The sequence below is a fragment of the Rhinatrema bivittatum genome, chromosome 9 (assembly GCF_901001135.1).
Source record: "Rhinatrema bivittatum chromosome 9, aRhiBiv1.1, whole genome shotgun sequence".
Taxonomy (NCBI): Eukaryota; Metazoa; Chordata; class Amphibia; order Gymnophiona; family Rhinatrematidae; genus Rhinatrema; species Rhinatrema bivittatum.
Genome location: NC_042623.1, coordinates 26,943,868 through 26,968,004, shown reverse-complemented (window position 1 = coordinate 26,968,004; position 24,137 = coordinate 26,943,868). Strand labels below are relative to the sequence as shown.

General features: G+C 41.3%; 1 protein-coding gene across 2 annotated transcripts; it reads left to right on the top strand.

The window, feature by feature from the left end:
- The first annotated feature begins 3,676 nt into the window (after positions 1-3,676).
- Positions 3,677-22,517, top strand: GTF3C6 (general transcription factor IIIC subunit 6). 2 transcript variants are annotated; one of them, XM_029616065.1, is made up of 6 exons: positions 3,677-3,813; positions 4,627-4,707; positions 18,945-19,008; positions 19,092-19,136; positions 19,221-19,334; positions 20,312-22,517. In XM_029616065.1, the coding sequence occupies exons 1-6, from the start codon at positions 3,802-3,804 to the stop codon at positions 20,608-20,610; spliced, it is 615 nt and encodes a 204-aa protein (XP_029471925.1). In that variant the 5' UTR covers positions 3,677-3,801; the 3' UTR covers positions 20,611-22,517. The 2 variants fall into 2 exon arrangements, with proteins under 2 accessions (XP_029471925.1, XP_029471924.1); XM_029616064.1 differs by having other exon boundaries at positions 3,709-3,873.
- The last annotated feature ends 1,620 nt before the right edge of the window (positions 22,518-24,137 follow it).

The following is a 24,137-nucleotide window of genomic DNA, read 5'->3' as shown; positions in this document are numbered from 1 at the left end:
TTCAGTCAGTCGCCCAGGCGATGCTATTTTAAACTCTAGATTATTGTAATTCCGTTTATTTTGGTTTGCCAAAAAAAAAAAGTATCTGAAAGTCTTGCAAACAGTCCAGAAATGCTGCAGCAAGTACAATCGCAGGGCTTGGCAGGCAGGAACGTATCACACTTAGTTTTATTGCACTGCAGTGGCTTCCTATTGCTGTGAGGTCAACATTTAAGGTTGTGGTGTTGGTATTCAAAGCCCAGAGGGAAGACAACACCGAATATTGGAAAATGAAATGTATCTTATTGTAAACCCACAAGAGAATTACGATCAACAAATAACATACGGTAAATATAAAGAAAATCAGGTTCCTAAAAGACCTCAGCATCTCAGAGATCTTGCTTAATTCCTCAGAGAAAGTGATTTAGCAAATAAATGAGCTTTTAGCTTTTTCCTAAATCCGTCTTGTCAGACTCCTTGCTACAGGCACATGGCAAATGGTTCCATAACCCAGGGCCTACACATGAAAAGGCCTTTGATTACGTGACCTGCAACCCATATTTCTTGCTACAGAGAGCTGCTAACAATAACTTCTTTTATTACTTTTGTCTGATATATATGTTCTATATCTTAACATCTTGATGTTTGATGTTTTAATAATCCACCTTGGCTAGCATTGCTGAGAAAGGTGGATTGGAAATGTTCAAATAAATAATGAGCTGAGGACCTGTACAACATGGTGCACAGACCATGATGATGTAACAAGACATTGCCAAAACAAAAAGATTAAACTTGCAAATTATAGGACTAATAATAATTTGGATATTGCTCAAGCTAGATTCTAATTATTTAAACGTACACAGTCATTTCTGGGATGGAAAATCTGACAGGAGTGAAAACTTATTTGGAAAACCTAGGTACCATCTAAAAGATTTTAAAAGCCAGAAAAATGTGATTTTTTTTCTTGGCTACTTGGATCTCTATTTTTTATTTTTTTTCTTTCTTCCCTTTTAACTGTTTGCTTTCATAAGAACATAAGAAATTGCCATGCTGGGTCAGACCAAGGGTCCATCAAGCCCAGCATCCTGTTTCCAACAGAGGCCAAACCAGGCCACAAGAACCTGGCAATTACCCAAACACCAAGAAGATCTCATGCTACTGATGCCAGTAATAGCAGAGGCCATTCCCTAAGTAAACTTAATTAATAGCAGTTAATGGACTTCTCCTCCAAGAACTTATCCAAATCTTTTTTAAACACAACTACACTACCTGCACTAACCATATTCCCTGGCAACAAATTCCAGGGCTTAATTGTGTGTTGAGTGAAAAAGAATTTTCTCTGATTAGTCTTAAATGTGCTACTTACTAATTTTATGGAATGCCCCCTAGTCCTTCTATTATTCGAAAGAGTAAATAACCGATTCACATCTACCCATTCAAGACCTTTCATGATTTTAAAGACCTCTATCATATCCCCCCTCAGCCATCTCTTCTCCAAGCTGCACAGTCCTAACCTCTTTAGCCTTTCCTCATAGGGAAGCTGTTCCATTCCCCTTATCATTTTGGTTGCCCTTCTCTGTACCTTCTCCATCGCAACTATATCTTTTTTGAGATGCGGCAACCAGACATTCTCCTCCCTTCCCTTCAAGCCAGCTTCTCCCCCTCAGCCTGCCAACTGCAATTCACCTACTCTTTCAAGGATGGGTGCCGCCTATACAGTAGCTACAACACACTCCATCACCTGGGTCCAACTTGTGGGACAGCGTCTAAAGGAAAGATGAAACCTACGTATCCAATTACACAAACTCAGGCACAGAGGGGCTGATGCAATAATTGTGCGAAGAAAACAGGCACTCAAGTGTTGAACGCCTGTTTTCCTAACGCGTGCCCAACCACCTCTCCTGGGTGCACGGTCCAATATTTAAATGAAGGGGTCACGCTAAAAAGTTGGCGCTAGGGAAAATTGTGCGTCCCTAGCGCCTCCTCGGCATCAGGTGCACAGGAGAGGTGGTTGTCAAGTGGGTTGGGAAAATGAACGCTCAATCTATGAGCATCTGTTTTCTCCCACTACTGGCATAGATATGCACAAGATACATGGCCTGGACCATGTATCTTGTGTGTGTATTGGGCGTCCAACATTTTATTTTTCAAAAACTTTATTTTTTTAAATAAATACTGCTTTATTTGGTTCCTCCTACTAAGTATCGTGACAATACAATTAGAAGGAATCATAGAAAACAGAATTTTTCTTTTTTTTTTTTCAATGTGCCCTTGAGCGTGGCATACCTTTACGCCAGCCCAAACTTTACTGCGTTGCAAGAGCGCATTGGCCACGTGGAAAATTTCTTGGATCGCGGGGATTAGCTAATACCCTCATCTACATGAATTTACATGTAATGAGCGCTATTAGCTATGTGGTGATTTGGATACACTTTTTGGACACGCTAATCCCCGTACTGGATCGGGGGTTATGGATGTGTGTCGAAAACGTGTGTCCAATTGTATGTTAAGCCCTGCACAGTGGCTAACACATAGTATTGCATCAGCCCCAGAATGGGGCAAAAAGACCTGCCCAAGGTCGCAGAGAGGATTTGAACTCGTAACTCCTAGCTGTTCTCCAAAGGGGGCCGATGCAAAAAATCAGCATGGAAAATGGGCGCTCAGTGTTGAGCCCCCGCTTTCTTAACCCGTGCCCAGCACCTCTCATGGGCCCGAGATTGAATATTTAAACGAAAGGTCACGATAACATGGAGGTGCTAGGGACAAATGTGCGCCCCTAGTGCCTCCTTGGCAGCAAGTGCCCAGGAGAGGTGGCTGTCAGCGGGTTAGGAAAACACTCAGTTTTATAAGCGTCTGTTTTCCTAACCTGTGCACAGCCAATAAAGGCCCCCTTGGCCTGCCGCCCCTGCTACACCACTGATTATTTATTTACCTTTTTGTGCAGTAGTACTGTTTATTCCTCAATGATGCGTTCAAGCAGCCCTGGCACTGGTGCAACAGCTGCAAGTCAGACTCAGCAGAGCAAAACAGGAGCGAGCAAGCTGCTTTGCTCAGGAGACTGTCCAGGCTCCACAAGAGGATCACGGCCTGGCAACAGGCCTGGGGAGGGATGACTGTTGGCGCATTTTTTTAAAAACCTTTTGGTTCCTCCGACTTAATATCTCCACAATATTAAGTCACAGGATGTACACATATTAACGCCTGCTCTGGATTGGGTTGGCGCACCTTTTTTTTTTTATCTGGGGAGAACAGCTAATAGCTTCATCAACATGCATTGATGCGGGTTTTGGTTCTGCTAAACCCTTTACAGCATAAGGGGCTTCCAGCCACAGGTTCAACAGTGAGCTCAGCTGAGTGCACTGTATTGCATCAGCCCCGTTCATAATCCACTGCACTAGCTAAAGGCATGGCAGCTCTAGGAGTGGCACTAGGCAGTCGCAATGGAAACCAGGGCTTTGAACCCAGATTAATCTCTTCGCTAGTACAGCTCAAACATTTCTACACAAATGGTCACAGCCACTCCGTGCTAGGACTTTTCACGGCTCAATACCAAACCAGGATCTCTAGTAACTCTGCGACATCCAGATGTGCAAGAAAAATCATGCACGGGATCAAAAATACCTATTGCTAAATATCCCCCAATATGTGGCTGTTTACACAGCTCAGAAATACTAAAGACCAGGACTTAATTCTGAGAAAGGAGCAGCTCACTTCCTCCTGCTCCGTCAAAGCACCAGCGCGTGGGGCGGAGAGCGGAAACCACGCGCTCCTTCCCAGCGGAAGTGACGCAGAAGAACGGCGCGAGCAGGCTAGTGAGGGAAGATGGCGACTTCTGTGAGTTCGGTATCGGCAGTGGGTTTGTCAGGCGAAGGGGGTTTCGAGGAAGAGGAGGAGGTATGAGGTGATAAAAGGGCCGTGGCCCCGTACGTGGCTGCACTACCTGAAAAACTTGGCTTGGTAGTGCGTCTGGTCCGAAGTCTTGTAACCGTTATTTTTGTTACTGTCATGAATTTACAGTTTTATTACTTTTGCTTTTAGCACATCTATCATGATTTCTTACTGTGATCTGTAGCACTTTATCGGCATTAATCCTATGTAAGGTATTATCTAATTAGTCTTCTTTTCTCGGACAATTTACCGTAGACCTGCGTAGTAAGTAGATTCAGTACTGGCTGTTAATGCGGCTGTTCTGTTATAACGCGCCCAGGGACGCATGATCCTCCCCCTCGCGAAAGCGACATCTTTAATCATTCGTTAACTTTGGTATAAAAAAAATTGTCGCCTTCTAACTACTTTTGGTTTTTTTACCAAATTTTTTTCCTAGGGTTATCTCTCTTCCTTTGTTTAGTGCGTTACACAAAAAACTTTTGTAAAGTGATATAGATTTTTATGTGGACGTGTCTGTCTCAGATGTGTGGAGCACGATTCTAATCAATATTCACGCTTCTGGTGTGCAGATTGCATATCTGCATATGTACATGCTATCCTTTCATAAATAAAACCTTCCTGAACATTACCTTCCACTGTCCAATACATATACTTTGTTAAATTCTTAGTTTTGGGGTTTTTTTTGCATTGTATTTTTTAAGGTAAATGGTGTTACGGTACAGATTGCTATTACAAATGTTTTTAAATATTACTTTTCAGGAACAACTGGTAGTTGTGGAGTTATCAGGGATTATTGATACAGACTTTCTAGAAAAATGTGAAAACCAGTGCAAAATTTTGGTGAGTGTGGTAAAAGCATATAAATAGATGCAATGGCAATCCATTATTACCTGATGCCTATCTGTATTGTGGATGCACCTGAATAAAATGTGCAAGAATGTCTAGAATATTGTGGGAGAAGGAAGTTCTTGCTATTTGGAATGCTGAGGAGACAGAAGGAAGTTGCTGTAACCTTTTCTGTACAGGTGGATTATAAGAAGCATTTTCTGAAGGGATGTCCTTTTATTTTTTTTCTCTCTCTCATGAGTATACCTATCAGCTACTAGCTGTAATAGGTTCTGGGGACTCTGTGAAGAGACTTGGATATATAATCAGTGTGTTTTGTTGTGGTTCACTGAAATAGATGCTTAAAGCTAACAGCTGGAGTAAAGCTTTTTATTTAAATGCTATAAAGTAAATTAAGGCCTTATGGAGAGAGAGAGAGAGACTGACAGAGTAATATGCAAAGCACCAGTATAAAATTCTCTCAAATGATTTCACTGTTCGGATGACATTGTATTGAATTTTTTACTTATATATTTCCAACCCCTAAACTTAGTTACATAATTGTCAAAATTTCTGATTGGCTTTCTTCCATAAACAATTTGGCAATATGTAGACTCATTCTCGCTCTGCATGTAAATTAATCTTCGCTTTGTATGAAAATTTTATCTTGGTGTTAGCTACTAGCTGCAGTCTCAGCATGGGCTTGGTCTGTTCTAAATCTTACTGTAACCCTGTAGCCCAGTTCTTTTCTGTTAATACAACCTTTATATCTAGTTTCCTTCTGTAGCATCTGCCTGTCTAGCAAAAACAAACCACAAATGTCATGGTATATTTGTTAGCAGTTATAAAGCTACTTAAGATAAAAAAAAAACTTAGAACAAGAATAATGACTTCTTGTGTGACATGTCAAAAAGTTTCATTGCCTCTTAACCGTTTTCCATCACAAGTCATGCCTGTAATAAGGGCTATGAGCACCACATCAGTTCTGATTTTTTTTTTTTTTTAATGATTAAATACTTGACAAATCTGAAAGCTCTTAGAATGATATTTAGGGGGAAAAAGTGATGTCATTATTGATCATTAAAATGCATTAAACCAAAGGAATTTTAGAAAGCTAATGGAAGAAGTAAAGTTAGTTTGGAGGTAAATATGAAGTCTCTCTTAAAGAGTTAGAGCTTTCTTAATAAATGTGTTATTAGGTCCTAATTGATTCTCTTTTTATGCTGAGTAAAAAGTGTTCCCAGAATTTTTTTGTAACAGAAATAACACAGCTACCCCTTTGTTTATAAAGGGATGACTTATTCTCCTTTATCATCATCTGGGCCCCTTTTCTGCGATATACAGAACAACTTATTAATATTCATACAATTGTACATTTTGTCATACACCAGGCACTTCTTGTCAAGAATAATTGGCCCACTGCAACACCCCAATATTAGTAAGAAATAGTCCTTTGGCAATTTGTGATCAGTTATGTTTCACGCCATTGCTCCAAAAACGTCAAGCTTTCCTACCATAAATGTTTGAATGTACTTCTAAATGTGCAAGCCCTCCAGCAGTAATCTGGAGCATCTGGCTACAATTTGTTTAATGTGGACATTGTAAAATTTGACAATTTTGTATTGTGTATCTGTTGTACAGATAATTATTTGTAGTGTTCAATGTTCTGACTCATCATTCAGAAATAGATGCCTGCATATCAGATTTTGATACAGAATTTTTTTCTTTGTTTCTGAAATTCAGCTATGAATTTTTGAAATGTCTTCTGTCCATTTGTCTCTTTTTTAAAGATTTATTTTAGCTCATTTAGTAAAAATTCAGTTCTGTAAGATGAAAAATGTTCCAACTGTATGAGGAAAGACTGGAATTATCAACATAGCCAGCTTGTTTCCAGGTGTCTCACGGAGTATGAATATGCCCTCTTTACTGAAGTCAGTTACTTTTATTCATGCAAGCATTTGTCAACGATTTATTTATTTAAAAAAATTATAGCCTGCCTATCTCCAGTTTTAGGCATGTTAAAACAAATTCAAAAGCATTCATAAATATCTAAAGCAGGGTTTCCCAAACATATCCTGGGACCCCACAGTCAGTTGGAATTTCAGGATGCTCAAGATGATTATTATGGCTTTCTAGTCTTCTCATCCACACCAACTACTCAACTTTGATTTCTACCACTCCCTAAAGACCTTGGACCTCCAGCTAGGCGCTGCAGGAATTCAAACCCAAGATCTCCTGTTTACCAGACAGGTACTTTAACCAACTAAGCCACGGTGCTGTGCATATTCATTGTGAGTATGCTGAAAGCCCGACAGGCTGTGCAATCCCACAGACAGGTTTGGGAAAGCTTGAACTAAAACGATTTGGATTTCCAGCTTAAAAACCTTAATCATTTACTACATGGGTGTGAGAGGGAATCATATGGAAAGTATTTACTATTTAGTGAGCTTGTTCCAGACATAAAAAAAAAGTCATAGGGTGTGAATGCAGTCTAATATTTAAGTGCTCTCAAGGAAAGAATAAAGATCCTAAATTATACCATGCTACAAACTAGTTTTTCATTTCTACTCACTACTGATCTGTGCTTGGGGAGAATCATGAAACTGCAGCTCGCATCTGAACAGCCCAATAGTATTCCTTACAGTTTGGTAAGGCAATGCCACATTTTTTGGTAATGACAAAAGGGAACCCTTGGTCCTTGCCTGTCCAGATATAAGAAGAGGAGGTCCTTTCTTAGTTGACCTAAACAGACTTTGAAAGATATTGTTTACTCTTTTCCACTGAGAAAATTGACCATTTAATCCTACTCTCTGTTTCCTGTCTTTTAACCAGTTTGTAATCCACAAAAGGACCCTGTCTCCTCTCCCATTACTTTTTAGTTTCCTTAGAAGCCTCTTATGAGGGACTTTGTCAAACGCCTTCTGAAAATCCAAATACACGCCATCTACTGGCTCACCTTTTATCCACATGTTTATTAATCCCTTAAAAAAAATGAAGAAGATTTGTTAGGCAAGACTTCCCTTAAGTGGCATCCAAGATGGCCACGTAGAGCAACTGCTAGACGCCAGGGGTCCAGGTTTCCTGAATAATTTTACCTTGAACGCGAGAGATGCCACATACCAGCCAGGAAAAGATGGGCGAGGAAAAAGGCTTTCCCTGGAGCAACTCCAGAACCCGTACAGACCGGCCCGATGGACTCCCATGTTCGAGGAGGGCTGAGATCTGCGGAGGAGCCACAGCGGGGCTCAGACATCTCATTATCGCCAATTCTGAGGGAGCTGCCAGCGAATCCTGATTCGCAGAGAGACCTGGATGAGGAAGTTGTCGACGGGCTTGGCGAAGCTACAAGCAGTGGATACGGCCAGCCAGGGATCCCGTACCCAGGAGACATTTGCGCCGCCGCCACTGGGGAAAACAGCGGTGAAGATGCTGGCAACACAACCTTAGGGAGAGCGTGAGATGGTCAGACATGATGTCTCCTTTCTGAATAAGAACACTCTTGATTTTCAAATGGTTAAATCGGCTCCAGTTACATTGGAGTCTCTCTGGGAGGCCATAGAGGGATGGGAAAGTATATATCCAGTCAAATTGGTTCATATGTTGTGAAGCTACAGGATCATGAGAATCGCATTCAGACGCTTGAACATTCGGAGGTCAGCCAGACTCGTCAGACTGTAGAAATTAAGAATACGCTGGATTCGAATAAGAACTTGCAAGAAGCAATAGTAAAAGACAATTTGAATTTGATTACAAAGTTGGAAAGTATTGAGAATACCCTTAAGGGGGAAAAGTTTGAGATTTGTTAACTTCCCACATCTCCCTTTTGTATCCCTCAGAGAAATGTATAAATGATATATGAAAGAAGTTTTGAAAGTTCCTGAGGAAAACATACCTCCAGTCATTCAGGTTTTTTTTATATACCTTATCAAAGGAAAGAAGATCTCAGAAAAAGCAGTTTAAAAGAAGAAAAAAGGTGGAAGGGGGATAAAGAAAAAATGGTATCTGAGTTGGATGTATCTGCATTGTTAGAAACTTCGGATTCTGTACAAGCCAAACCGGCTACTATGATAGTTATGTTTGCATTAGAACCCAACATAGATTGGGTGCTTAAACTATATTTAAAAAATAGAATGTAGACCTTTTTAAACATGCAGATCAGAATTTTTCCTGATGTTGCAAAAGAAAAGAAGGCAATTTCTATTGCTTACAAATAGGGGCTTCTTTCCTTTAAAATTTCCTTATTGTTTAGTCACATATAAGAATACAAAATATTTGGTTTTTGTGCCTTTACAGTTGACTCATTTTCTAAGTAAAAAAAAAAGCAGGAGCAGGAAAATGAGAGAGGAGATAAAACATCTGGTTTATAAAACTCTCCAGAGCAAGGTTGTGTTTAACCCTCAAAAAGAAAGAGCCCAACTGCTAGTAGTAGCATACGGTTTTCCTATAAAATGTATTGAAATATAATTTAATTATTGAGAATTGGATTCCCCATTTGTTTAGGACTTATATTTTGCTTGAAAGTGTATTTCTTGATTGTTAACTGACTTCAAATATTTCATGTCAAGTAATAATTTTTCTTGATGTATAATTGAATAACGAATACAAAATTTAAAAAAAACGTCCCTTGAGTAAATCCATGTTGACTGTGTTCCGTTAAACCATGTCTATCAATATGCTCTACAATTTTGATCTTTAGAATAGTTTGCATTATTTTTCTCGGCACTGAAGTCAGGCTCACTGGTCTATAGTTTCCAGGATCACCCTTGGAGCTCTTTTTAAATATTCGGGTTAGATTGGCCACCCTCCAGTGTTTAGGTACAATGGATGATTTTAATGATAAGTTACAGATTTTAACTAATAGATCAGAAATTTCATGTTTGAGTTCCTTCCTAGGATGCATACCATCCAGTCCAGGTGATTTGCTACTCTTTAGTTTGTCAATCTGGCCTACTACATCTTCCAGGTTCACAGTGATTTGGTTCAGTTCGTCTAACTCGTCACCCTTGAAAACCATCTCCGGAACTGGTATCTCCCCAACATCCTCATTAGTAAACATGGAAGCAAAGAATTCATTCATTTATTTATTTCGAATTTCTTCTATACCGATAACCGTTTGCACATCGTATCAGTTTACATACAACTAAGAACTATTGGGCAAGGCCCTTACATAGAACAATAGCAAAAAGGAAGATGAACTATATATAACGTGAAAGGAGGAGCAATAAAACGGGTATGTTAGGCATAATTTATATCCTGTATAATACATAATACATAAACTATAATACAAGGTATAGAGAGGTTGGGAGTGGGGAAAATAAGGGTAACAGTAAGGGGAGTATAGATGACAGGAGGGGGAGAGAGAGGTTTCTGGTGATTAAGAAATAACTTACTGGCTGTCAGGTATTATTCATGGAGGGGGAAGAGAGTAGAGGGTAGGCCTGAAGGAACAACCATGTTTTTAATATTTTTTTGAATTTAGGGGTGGCGGTCTCGGTGCGTAAGTCAGGGGGTAGGGAATTCCATAAGGTGGGACCAGCAAAGGAAAAGGCTCTGTTCATAGTAGAAGTCAGTTTGATGGATTTGATTGAAGGGGTGCGGAGTGTTCCTTGGAGGGCGGGACGAGTAGGTCTTGTGGTTGTGCGAGGAAGGAGCGGGGGGGTTGATCCATTGGAGGTTGTCATTTATAAGCCTTTCCTTCCTTCCAGCAGTCTATGCCTCCAAGTTTAATTTCCCTGTTAAATGTAACTTTGTTCTTCGTGCTCATCCTATTGTTTTTGGTTACTATTCATGGTTCATTTCCCCAATTCGATGTAAACCGATCTGATATGGTCTCTACCATGAAGGTCGGTATAGAAAAGTATTAAATAAAATAAATAAATAAGGCTTTTATGGATGAGGGAGAGTGCTTTGTAGAGTATGCGTGATTGTATAGGAAGCCATTGAAGTTCAATGAGAGTAGGAGTGATGTGGTCTCTTTTTTTGGAGCATGAAAGAATACGTGCAGCGGCGTTTTGTAAGAGTTGTAACGGTTTAGTATATGTTGAGGGGAGGCCGAGGAGGAGAGAGTTACAGTAGTCTATTTTAGAAAAAATAATAGACTGAAGAACTGTGCGAAAATCAGAGAAGTGAAGTAAAGGTCTGAGTTTTTTAATAGTTTGTAGCTTGAAAAAGCAGTCTCTTATGATAGAGTTGATAAAGGGTTTGAAAGTGAGATTGTTGTCTATGAGAACACCCAGGTTGTGAGTGTGGGAGGGGAAGGATGTGGTGGAGTGAGAGGGGGGTGAGGATGTTTGGAGGAAATGATGATGAGTTCAGTTTTTTTAGGGTTAAGAGCAAGGTGCATGTCAGTGAGGAGCTGGTTAATGGAGGAAAGGCATGCTTCCCAGTTTTGCAGGGCGGTTTGTAGGGAGTCAGAAAAGGGGAAGAGAATTTGCACGTCATCTGCGTAGATGAAATGCTTGATGCCAAGATTGGTGAGAAGTGTGGTAAGAGGGAGCATGTAAATGTTAAAGAGGGTAGAGGACAGAGATGAGCCCTGGGGGACGCCCTGGAGAAGGTTGATAGGTTCGGATTCAGTGTTATTAGTTAGGACGGTGAAGTAACGATTTTGAAGGTAGGATTGTATCCAGGAGAGTGCAGTTCCAGGTATCCGGATATCCAGGTATCCGGATATCCAGGTATCCAGATATTCCAGATATTCCAGATATCCAGGTATAGAAAAGTGTTAAATAAAATAAATATCCCAATGCTTCTGAGGATGTTGATGAGGATATTGTGATTGACTGTGTCAAACGTAGCAGAGATGTCCAACATGGCAATCAGATAAGAGGAGCCAGAGTCAATACCCTTGATTAATGTGTCAGTAAGTGAGATTAGTAACGTTTCTGTGCTAAGGTGCTTCCTGAAACCATATTGCGTTGAGGGAAGAATATTGTGTTGTTCAAGGAAGAGAGAGAGGCGTAAGTTGACTAGTTTTTCAAGGATTTTAGCTAGGATGGGTAGGTTGGAGACAGGTCTGAAATTGGAAAGGGTGGAGGGATCAAGATTGGGTTTTTTGAGGATGGGTTTAACCACTGCTCGTTTGAGAAAATTGGGGACTGTGCCTTGTTCCAGGGAGCAGTTGCAGATGTTAGACAGGGGTTTGGCAATTTCTTTGGGGATAGATAGGAGAAGTTTAGAGGGGATAGTTTCAGAGGGATGTGAGGATGGTTTCATCTTTCTTAGGATGTTCTCTATTTCCAGGGAGGAAGAAGAGTCAAAAGAGGACAGTGAGGCTGTGAAATTGAGGATAGGAAGAGTCACATTATTGGGGTTGTGAGAAAATTGAGCAGTGAGAGAGGAAACTTTATTTTTAAAGAAATAGGCTAATTCATTGCAGAGATTCTTGGAGGTAGTTGTTAGAGGTTGCGTAGAGGGGGAGCTGGTCAGGTCAGAGATCATAGAAAAAAGGGCCTTGGGATTGTATTGTAGACCATGTATCTTTGTATTATTTGTATTGTAGACCATGTAGTCTTTCTGCAATGGCCTTATCTTCCCTAAGAGCCCCTTTAACCCCTTAGTCATCTAATGGTCCAACACACTCCCTCACAGGTTTCTTGCTTTGGATATATTTTTAAAAGTTTTTATTATGAGTTTTTGCCTCTGTGGCCAACTTCATTTCATATTCTCTCCTTGCCTGTCTTATCAATGTTTTACACTTAACTTGACAAATCTTATGCTTTATCCTATTTTCTTCAGATGGATCCTTCTTTCAATTTTTGAAGGATGGTTTTTTGGCTAAAATAGCCTCTTTCACCTCACCTTTTAACCATGACAGTATTTATTTATTTATTTATTTATTTATTTAAAAGTGTTTGTATACCGTCTTTACAGTGTTTAATCAAAAACGGTTTACATAACTACATAAAAAAAAAAACCCAAATGTAAATAAAGATTTAAATTTAAAAGAACATAAAGATTATCAAATTATAAAAGCTCAAAATTACAAAAATATATAATAAAAATAAAAATCTAAAACAATGAATAGTTTACATAAAAAAACGGTAATCGTTTTGCCTTCCTTCCACCTTTCTTAATGCATGGAATACATATGGACTGCACCTCTAGGATTGCATTTTTAAACAATGTCCATGTCTGTTGAACACTTTTAATCTTTGCAGCTCAGTTTTGTTTCTATTTTCTTCATTTTATCAAAGTTTCCCTTTTGAAAATTTAGGGGCAGATTTTCAAAGAGGTACGCGCGTAAGATATGCGCGTACCCCCCGAAAACCTGCCCCAAGTTCCCCCTGTGTGCGCTGAGCCTTTGTTGAATAGGCTCGGCGGCGCGCGCAAGCCCCGGGACTTTCCTGGGGGGGGCGTCGCTGCGGCGTGTCATCCGGGGGGTGGGGGCCGCAGTCGTGGTTCTGGCCTGGGGGCATTTCGGGGGCATGGCCGAGGCCTCCAAAACTGCTCCCGGGCCGGGGAATCACGCAGCTGGGGCAGGCGTAACTCTTCAAACAAAGGTAGGGGAGGAGTTTAGTTAGGGCTGAGGAGGTGGGTTAGGGAGGGGAAGGAGCGAGGGATGGAAGAAAAGTTCCCTCCGAGTCCGGCTGCCGATTTTGCACAGCCTTGCGCGCGCGACCCCAGATTTTAAAGGATACGCGTGACTACGCGCGTATCTATTAAAATTTATTTATTTATTTATTTGGAACTTTTATATACCGACATTCATGTGCAAAATTACATATCACATCTGTTTACAGCGAAACGTTAAAAGCATAAACGAATGCATTACATCAAACAAGGGATACAGTTAACTGGGATCAAAGTTACAAATAAATACTAAGCTCTTCCTGAGAGCAAGAAACAAAAATGCACAGTATCACATTTCCAGGATATATAACAGGGGATCAAAGCTAACTTTGCTAGAAAATGAAGTCGAGAAGGAACAAAACATATGAAACTGGGTGAGAATGGACCAATGGGTAAATTACCCGGGGGATGGGATAAAGGTGGAGACAATAAGCCAAAGGATGAAGACAAATTTACTAACATGGGTGGTAGAAAGATGCATAACCTGCCTGCAAAGTTATTCCTTGTTCAGAGAACGAAAAGCTAACTAAAAAGCTAGTCCAGTTATTAGAGAGATGGATGGATCATCTGAATTAAGGAAAAGCTTGACAGAACAGCCAAGTTTTGAGTCTTTTTTTTTTTTGAAGGTTGTTGGGCATCGTTCTTGCTGGAGAGCATTCCATTGCGGAGGGCCAGCTGTGGAAAGTGCTCGTTTCCTTAAAGAGGATTTGGCAGGGGGGGCGTAGAGAGTGTCTCTATAAGCAGATCTAACCGGTCTAGAGGGTTTGTGGGAACGAAGAGGGATATTTAGATCAAGCGGAATGAGATTGTGCATGGCTTTGTGTATAATCAATAGGACTTTGTTCTGAATTCTAAATTTGATTTGAAGCCAATGAAGGCTCCGCAGGATAGGTGTAATGTGCTCTCTTTTGTTGGTCTTGGTCAGAATCCTAGCCGTAGCTTTCTGCAACATCTGCAAGGGTTTGATGGTGTTTGCTGGGAGACCAAGAAGAAGCGAGTTGCAGTAGTCTATTTTTGAAAAGATGATGGATTGAAGAACTGTGCGGTAATCTTGGAAGTGTAGGAGGGGTCTTAGCCTTTTTAGGACTTGTAATTTGAAAAAGCAATCCTTTGTGGTGTTGTTAACACATTTTTTTAGGTTAAGTTGGTTGTCCACGATGACTCCAAGGTTTCTCACTTGGGAGGAGAAGTTTGGTTGAACGGTGAGATGATGGTTGGATATTACATTGTTGTCGTCCTGGGAAATGAGGAGGAGTTCTGTCTTATTGGTGTTAAGGACTAAGTTTTAAGGACTTTTCTGCACTATTGTTTAAATGGTAAAGTTTATTATAATTTCACCCCTGTTTCTTGTGAACCAGCATGATGGGACCACTGTCTTGAATGTTGGTATATAAAAAAACTTAAATAAATAAATAAAATAAGTTGAGGCTTGTGAGAAGGTGGTTGATAGATTGAAGGCAGTTATTCCAGAAGCAGAGGGTTTTGGGGAGTGAATCCATAATCGGGATGAGTATTTGCACATCATCGGTGTATATGTAGTGCGTTAACTTTAGATTTGAAAGGAGCTGGCAGAGCGGGAGAAGGTAAATGTTGAAGAGGGTTGGGGAGAGAGAGGAACTTTGAGGGACTCCCAAGGTGGAGCTGACAGGGTGGGATTCTTTGTTGATTTTGACCTTGTAGAACCTGTTGCTAAGGAATGACTTGAATCAACTAAATGCGGGACCCTTGATGCCTATGTCAGCTAGCCGATCCACGAGAATTGAGTGGTTCACAGTGTCGAAGGCGGCTGAGAGGACAAGGTTGTTTTTTTTTTTCCAGACTCAGGAGTATGGTGTCTGAAATTAAGAGGGCTTCTGTATTTAGAGACTTGCGGAAACCGAACTGAGCTGGGGCTAGGATTTTGTTTTCATCCAGATATTCAGAAAGTTGCTTATTGACGATTTTTTCCAAGAGTTTAGAGATGAATGCTAGGTTAGCTATAGGGTGGAAGTTAGCCGGATCAGCAGGTGACAGATTGGGTTTTTTCAATTGAGGTTTGAGAATGGCAAGATTTAGGGCGTCTGGAACTAGACCTTGTGTTAAAGAGCAGTTAATGATTTCCGCAATAGGCTTGGCGATGGTTTTTGGGATGGAGATGAGTAGATTTGAAGGAATCGAGTCCGATGGGTGAGATGCAGGTTTGTGCTTCTTGAGCAAGGTTTCTATCTCTAGGGATGACGTGGGCTCAAAAGCTTCGAGGCTTGTGCTTTGTTGTAGAGAGGCGGAATAAGGGGGAGGAGGCTGTCCATTGTTGGTGATTAGCGGGGATATCAGATTGGTGATTTTTTTCTCAAAGTAAAAGGCAAGCTCTGAGGCTTTGCTAAAATCTGGCGTACGTTTGTTCGCGCGGGCGTACTTTATTAAAATCTACCCCTTTGTGTTAGAGCTGCAGATTTACTTATTGTCCCCCTTCCAGTTATTAGTTTAAATTTGAGCATGTTATGATCTCTGTTGACAAGAGGCCCCGCCACTGTTACCTCTCACCAAATCCTGTGTTCCACTAAGAATTAAATCCAAAATAGCTCCCTCTCTCGTTGGTTCCTGAACCAATTGCTCCATGAAGTAGTCATTTATGACATCCAGGAACTTTGTCTCTAGCATGTCCTGATGTTACATTTACCCAGTCAATATTGGGGTAATTGAAATCTCCCATTATTATTGCACTGCAAAATTGGTTAGCTTCCCTGATTTCTCTTAGCATTTCATAATCTGTCTGACATTTTGTCCAGTTGGACAGCAGTATACTCCTATCACTATACTCTTACCCAACACACATGGGATTTCTACCCATATAGATTCTACTGAGAATTTAGTCTCTTGTATGATCTTTATCCTGTTGGACTGTATACCCTCCCAGATATAAAGTGCCACACCCCCACCAAGTTTATCCTCCCTATTATTGCGATATAGTTTGTACCCTGATATAGCACTGTCCCATTGGTTATCCTCCTTCCACCAAGTCTCTGTGATGCTAATTATGTCAGTCTCATCATTCACTGCTATACACTCTAACTTTCCCATCTTACTTCTTAGACTTCTGGCATTGGCATACAGACATTTCAAAGTGTGTTTTTTGTTTGTATTAACAACCTGCTTTTCAGTTGTTAGGGATAATTTGGAAATCTTTAGCTCAGGTGATTTTTTACATATAGGCTACATTTGGACTACATTTGCTTTTATTGGAACCTCTCTGTTGGAATGCCCGAACTCTCCTGTTTCATTAGTATCCTTCAAGGATACATTTCTCCAAACCATGCACTGCTGAGTGACTGTCAGCTTTCCCCCTTGTTCTAGTTTAAAAGCTGCTCTATCTCCTTTTTAAAGGTTAGCGCCAGCAGCCTGGTTCCACTCTGGTTAAAGTAGAGCCCATCCTTTCGGAAAAGTCTCCCCCCTTCCCCAAGGTTTCCCCAGTTCCTTACAAAACTGAATCCCTCTTCCCTGCACCATCGTCTCATCCATGCCTTGAAACTGTGGAGCTCTGCCTGCCTCTGGGGACCTGCAGGTGGAACAGGAAACATTTCAGAGAATGCCACCTGGAGGTTCTGGATTTCAGCTATCTACCCAAAATCCTAAATTTGGCTTCCAGAACCTCTCCCACATTTTCCTATGTTTTTGGTGCCCACATATACCACAACAGCCGACTTCTCCCCAGCACTGTCTGTAATCCTACCTAGGTGACGTGTGAGGTCTGCCACCTTCGCACCAGGCAGGCAAGTTTCCAGGCGGTCCTCACGTCCACCAGCCACCCTGCTATCTACATTTCTAATATTTGAATCACCAACTATGATGGCCGGCCTAACCCTTCCCTCCTGGGCAGTAGCCCTGGGAGACTTATCCTCAGTGCGAGAGGATAATACATCACCTGGAGAGCAAGTCGTTGTTACCGGATCACTTTCTGCTACACCAGGGTGATGTTCTCCTACTGGGCGACCTTTCTGATCCAAGGCAGCACTGGGGCTGCCAGACTGGATTTGGGACTTGGCTACTATGTCCCTGAAGGTCTCATCAATGTACCTCTCTATCTGCCTCAGCTCCTCCAAGTCTGCTACTCTAGCCTCCAGAGGTCAGACTCGTTCCCTGAGAGCCAGGAGCTCTTTGTACTGAGTGCACACATACAATCTCTCACCGGCGGGTAAAAAATCATACATGTGACCCTCGATGCAAAAGACTGGATGCGCCTTTTGTGCAGGTGGTGTTGACAGGAATGCAGGCAGCCTCCCACCTTTTTTGGTTGTAGCTTAGGTACATCCCATTGATGTATGTTGGCCTGTCTGAGTGCAGAGGAAGGAGAAATTACTACTTACCTGATAATTTCCTTTACTCTAAGGAAGGCAGGTCAATTCATAGCCCACCCTGGGCTGCCTACTTGCTTTTAGTTTGTCCTTTATATGCAAATGATGCAGAGTGTTTTTTCTTTTAATTCATTTGAAGGACTAGTTAGTGAAAGAACCCAGCCCCTTAGATGTTAACTTTTTTGCTGAGCTCAGTGTTTCCCAATTGGTTGGGAGAGTGAGTCGTTGATGGTTTAATAGTCATGTTCAAGTATAATTAGCTTGTCCACAGTTTGACTTTTCTAGAGATGCTGGCAGGCTCATGTTGGATCAGGGCTATATGTCAGTTACATCCAACGAGTCAGTTTTACTTTGTCTCCATCTTCTGGTGGGAGTGCATGATCCACTGGTGTGGATTGGCCTATCATTAGAGGAAAGGAAATTATTAGGAAAATAGTAATTTCTTCATCCTGCCTGCCTGACCATGATAGTTTATATAAAGCCCTTATCACATTTGGGCAAATATGTAATCTTTCTAGTAGCTTGAGTAGATAAAACCATTTGACTCTGTCAAAGGCCTTTTCTGTGTCTGAGAGAAAGGAACAGGGGAGTTATCTCTCTCTCGGACAAAATGGTTGACCAGATTTAGTTTTCCAACATTATTCTGCAGTGATCCATTCCAAAGAGAATGCAGCAGGTCCACTGACTTCCCAGTAGGAAGATTATTTAAAACCTTTTGAGGGTCCAAAATTGTTAAATCTTCTAAAGCGTGTTTCTTTCTCATATTAATTAAAAAGTGATCTTTCTGTGCCTCAGAACAATGAAACTCCAAGGAGAATACGGCCTGATAATGCTCCAATAGGTATTATCTTTTTAGTGCTGTATATGCCTTCACTTTCATTTTTGATATGAAGTATATATTGTCTTTTTCTGTTGCAGTTGTGCCGCCAGTAATATATATCCTGTTTTTACCCAGTAGCATAAAAAATCTGTCCGGTTTTCCTGATTTGATGTTCTACTTCCTCTATTAGAATCACATTTGTTTTCCCATGTGTCATTTGTGAATTGATCTCTTTTGAGAGAGAAAATCTTGTGATGAAGCTTTTTTTATTTTTCCTTGGACTGTTGCCTTTATGGCACTCTAGACCGTTTGGAGACTGACATGCAGAATGGATTTTTCTGCAATCTTACAGCAGCAAGGACTGAAACTTGTCACGTTATGTTTCTGGTTGCACAAACTTAGTTCCGCATTCATTTTTAGGCTGCATAGATGTAGGTGAGTGTTCAGGGGAGCATTTGTTCTGCTTGATGGTGAAGATACATTCCTGTAGATTTCTCCACCTATGTTAACGCTTTTTGCTTTTTCTGCAGGGGATAGACACAGCGAAGCCCATTCTGCAAGTGGGCAAGTATGTCTTCGCAGGGGAGTACGCAGGTAGGAGCAGGCGAAAGGCTGTAGAACTCTTCAGGTCTTTGCCAGAGAATAATAGTAGCCCCTTGTTGTGCCTCTCTTCTCAGATGCCTTGGGCACATGTGTGGTATTTGAAGAAGACCCAGACCATGGTAAGTACCCGGATTTTATGAGGGGCAAGGTGCTTCCGCCACACAAGATGCTTCCGCAGCACTGATGAGGTTTCCTTTGTATAGTGGAGGCCAGCACTGACAGTAGCAGCAAACCAAAGCTGAAGTACAAATGTCACACGGTGAGGAAGTTGAACATGACCCGCACGTTCCTGACTGAGAAGGAAGGAGAAGGATCAGGTGAGCTAGTGGATGAACTCTCTTTTTTTCTGTAATCCTCTAGATACAGAAGCCTCTCACATTATAATTGTGAGCCTGTGGAATCAGTTTAGGGAAAAAACAGCTGCTGTGCTGCATTTGACAGTCATGAGGGAAATTTTCAAACAGCCCACATAGAGACAGATTTTAGTGGCTGTTTTCAAACTGAACTTGCGTGAATATGTATGCTTTGAAAATCCCAGTCAAGTATGCACGCATTTACCTTGTGCAAAGTGACACCTGTTTGGAGGGCATAACTTACAGGCCTACTTTTTAAAATCAAAATGTATGCATCTAAGTGCCAACTCTGTTTCTCTCGCCCCCCCCCTCCCCCCCCCCAGTTCACCTTCAACTGGGCTGTTTTACCACTGGGTTTTATGTGCATAAATAGCTTTGAAAATTACCCCGTATTAAAAAAGCTACAAAGAAAATTAATAGAAACTGTTGAAACACAGGATATGGGGATAAGTGGGGGCAGGAGTAGACTTTTTAAGTTAACCCCAGTTGGACTTTGTCATAACCCTACTTTGTATTTTGATGGGGATAGAAAAGGAGGGCAAGTTGTGGCCTTCATGTGCTGCCATTAATATCACTTGGGAATGTCCTGTCTATTATAATGATGATGATGATGATGCTCTGACTCGGGAATGGACTATTCCTCTTTCTCTGGCTTGATACTGGTATGGTCCTCTACCACCCAGTGTGCATCAAGATGGAGGCCATCCTGCCAGGGGTTCTGATCGTGGTTTCTCCTCACCTCCCAGGTCTGGCCAGCCCAAAGAGCATGAGTAGCTTCAGAGTATGAACACTTTCAACCCTGTCCTAGTAATCCACTGGAAACTTGGAAAATATATTTTTAAGTGTTATCCTTTTGCAGCTTGCAAGTTCTGAACCTCTGCTAATTTTAAAGTTATAGATAATCTTAGAATTTTGTCTCACCACATTTCCTTCATTTCCAGAGGGAGGTGTGGAAATATTCCAGATCAAGGACAATGATTTCTCTCAGCGCCCCAACATGATATGCAACTTCCTGCAGCACAAAGAGGAGATTGGAGCTGTGCCTTTGACACAGGAGCAGTCAATAGAAGAGTCTGAGGAGGAGGAGGAGGTGGTAGGGGATGGAGGGAACTTGGACCTCAGCTATGAGCTGGAGAATTCGGAGCATGAGATGGAAGGCTCTGGGGCCGGCTTGGAGTCGGAGAGTTGTGCTCCATCACAGGCTGTGGATCTTTCACCGGAAACTGCCTTGGATGGCTGAGGCATGACAGGCTCAATCCGCAGCAATAGGATTTACAAATATTTCCCCGTTTCATCCTTTATGGAGTTCAATTCTTATTATCTGGTTCCTAGGGGAGATTGAAGGACAATACTGCTGCCTAGTTATTTTGTTTGGCCAGTAAGAAACATGCAGCATCTCATATGCTTCTCATTTGATTCCTGTTGACATTGAGTAGCAAAATAGAAAATTGAGATTGGCATAGGCAGAAAAGAAGCATTGGGTAGTTTAGACCTTGCGCTTCCTGGTGAAATGTTCTTCAGGTCGAAAGCATGCCAGAAGCGAAGAGGAAAGGTTTGAGAAGGCTGTGCGAGCATTGCTCAGTCTAAGAGGGAAAAGCGTGAGAAGAGATTGGCTTGGCTCTGACCATTTCTCCTGTCACTCAGCCTCATATCTTGGGACTTCTTTTGCCTAGTCTGGTTCCTCTTCATATAATTTTGGAGAATAGATCATGTTGAAACTACTGACAAGCAGCTGGAATGATTCATGTTCTATCTCTTTATTAAACTACTGTTTCTGGAATTTTCTTATGGACTCTGGCAAAACTGAAAAGCATAAAAAAAAAGTAATCTCAAGCAAAACCCTTTTCATAGACATGCATAAATGTTAGCAGAAAAAGACCATCTTGTCCTTCCAGTCTGCCGGGTTTGTACCTGCCTACTATGTTACTTGACATGTGGTCGTCTCCCTCCATTGCTAACGTTCCTTTGTGTCTCTCTCCATGTATAAAAGCAGATGTATTTCTGTTTAGATTCTAGTGCTTGTCTTTTTGCTTGAAGTTTTAGGTGCCCTCTGCTGGCTGTGTGGCAGGAAACCAAAAGGTTCTCTGATTCGTATTCCCAAAGTATGGCTCCTGGGGGCAGGAGAATGAGCTAAAAGGACAGCCAAAGCATAGATCTTTTTTTTCTTATAGATTTTTTTTTTTTTTGGTATTTCACAAGAAAAAAAAAGCTGTTGCACTATTACTAAATACTGCTGAGCATAATCCATATAAAGTGTTAATTTTGAAAAACTGCGTTGGTTGTGTCAGAATCCTCCAGGAACTTTTGGATTCTTTGCAGATGACAATGCTTTATTTTGTGGGGGGTTTTGTCCTGCTTCATTTTCCTCTGCACTTCAGTTTCCAAACCAGCTGGATCCTTGCTTGCTATTTGTGACCCAGGGAAGGAGGTCAGAAATTGAGGCACTTTTATTCACTATCACCATGGAATTTCCCTAATTAGGACACACCATGTGCAGCAATAGCCTTCACTTAACTGCAGATCCCGTCAGGTCCAGTGGCCATGCACCCTGAATCCCACCCATAGATGTCATTTTTGTGCAGTGAGCCAGGCCTAGACGTCGTACAGAATCGGACCAACACGAAAATTATCCAAAGATGCTTAGTCACCCTTTATCAAGTAAACATGAGAATTTTAAGGTAATGGTTTTAAGCTGCTTCCCTGCAATTTCTCATTCCCTTGGAGAATCTGTGAGTGGAATTCTCACAAATTATATTAGCTTGCGTTTGGACCTATTTGATTCATCCAGTATATGTTGTCATATGGGACATCACAGCTGATGTGAATCAGTCCAATTCAGTGTGTGTAAGGATACTTGTGATATTTCTACTAACAAAGCTGCTTCCAGGGCAGCAGGGGAAATGCAAGTAAATGAAAAGAATTAGCATCAGAGTGGTTGTTCCTTTAACCGTGCTGTGCAGTATATACTACTCCAGCTTGCCATGTGCATTTCTGAAGCATTGCATGATTTGTATGCTTCCTTTAAGATTGTTGGGGCACTGTATAAGGCAAAGCAGTTGTGACTGCAGCAGGCCACAGTGCACCATACAGATACTCTGTGATGGTGAAATATATTAAATTGGCACAGCTGTGCTGTGTGAACAATTACTGTGCTGCCCCCTCCTCATTCTGCTTTTGTGTTTCTTTTAATGCTTTTGGTTTTATTGTTTTTCCAATAACATCACACAATGGAAAGTCTCTCTGTCTTTCTCTCACACAGACAGACACAGAGACACCTCTCTCTCTCTCTCATATTCTCAGACTGTCCTGGGCCCTTTTTCAATGCTGAATAAAGCCTAGCTCCCCATACTTTAAAAATTGTCACCCATGATGCTTTGCCCCACAGATCGAGGAGCCAGTTTTTAAGTAACTTAAGATGATCTTTGTTTTTTTCATATCTTGTGGATAGTACTTTATTTAGAGTAATGTACATATTTTTTATCATGCTGAGATCGGTAGTTAATGTTTGGTTGTTAAATCTGTCAATGTATTTTCATTGATATGGTGTATGAAGAGGCCCAACACTGTATGAGTGTTACTTTTGTGATTTTTTATGATTCAATAAAAAAGTGGACTAAAAAGATTGACACTCATATCCCTCCCTACCCAGGGCAGATGCAAGGGTCTTAAGTGTCCTAGGCAAACCTTACAGCCTTGCTTCCCTTCCACCAATAGCCGTTTCCACAATTAAAAACTATACATTTATAGTCACACATTTTACACGATGAAGGACATTCAAAGTACAATCTTCTGAGGTAAAAATCATAACATGTATATTATATCTAAATGCACTGTAGTGCCAGCCAGAAAACTCTGCAAAAATGATACTTGGAACTATATGGGATTAAGCCTATTGTAAAGTGTCTTGGGCATGGATGTGATCCTCAGAAAGCCATGAATAACCTGAATTACAATATAGTAAACAAAGGTTACTAGGAGCCAAGAGAAACAGATAACTATGAGAAAAAAAGAAGTGTGAGGCTTGCTGGGCAGACTGGATGAGCCGATTGGTCTTCTTCTGGCGTCATTTCTATTTCTATGTTTCTATGTTAAACTACCCATACCAAAACAGCACTAACTGCCAACACTTAATTAGTAACAATTCTACCTATGAAAAAGCAACACTGCAAATATTAGACCAGGCACTAAAATTACCAGTTCACCTCCCATTAGGAAAAGGGAACAAGCCAGGCTGCTATAGATCCCTATGCAGAAACTACATGCTAGCAGAATCCCTCATCTCAGTCACACAAGCAGAATATAGATCCTCACTGAATATAGAATAAAGAGACTGATAACACGTGAGTAGTCTAGTTTTATAAGGGTGCTACAGGCTAGACTAGTCTGGACTCTGGCCTTTTCTCCACAGAATCATCTTTATTTACAATGCAGCAAAACAATAACAGAAGTCTGCATACCTCTGCAGTTCTAAGCCAAAGTTACAGCTATAGGTTAGACTTTGAGTAGGAGCTGTCTTCTCTTTGTCCCCAGGGCTTGTCTGTTCACTCCTGAGTTTATTCTCTTGCTTAGGGAAATGTCCTGGGACATGAATTCCCTTCTGGGCTGTCTTAAGATGGACCAGGCTGACAGGTAGATTTTAAATGCCCGACGCGCATAAATCCCACGCCTTACGAGCGCTGGGCAAATTTTCAAACAGGTCTGGCCACACGCGTAAATCCCGGTACGCAAATAAGTGCTGGGCCCAGATAAAGGGGCAGGGCTGGAGGC

Excerpts from the sequence above, each read along its gene's own strand:
- GTF3C6 (XM_029616064.1), top strand. The coding sequence starts at position 3,802 with ATGGCGACTTCTGTGAGTTCGGTATCGGCAGTGGGTTTGTCAGGCGAA. Across the intron at positions 3,874-4,626 it reads GTTTCGAGGAAGAGGAGGAG|GAACAACTGGTAGTTGTGGA; the intron begins GTATGAGGTGAT and ends ATTACTTTTCAG. Across the intron at positions 4,708-18,944 it reads AAAACCAGTGCAAAATTTTG|GGGATAGACACAGCGAAGCC; the intron begins GTGAGTGTGGTA and ends CTTTTTCTGCAG.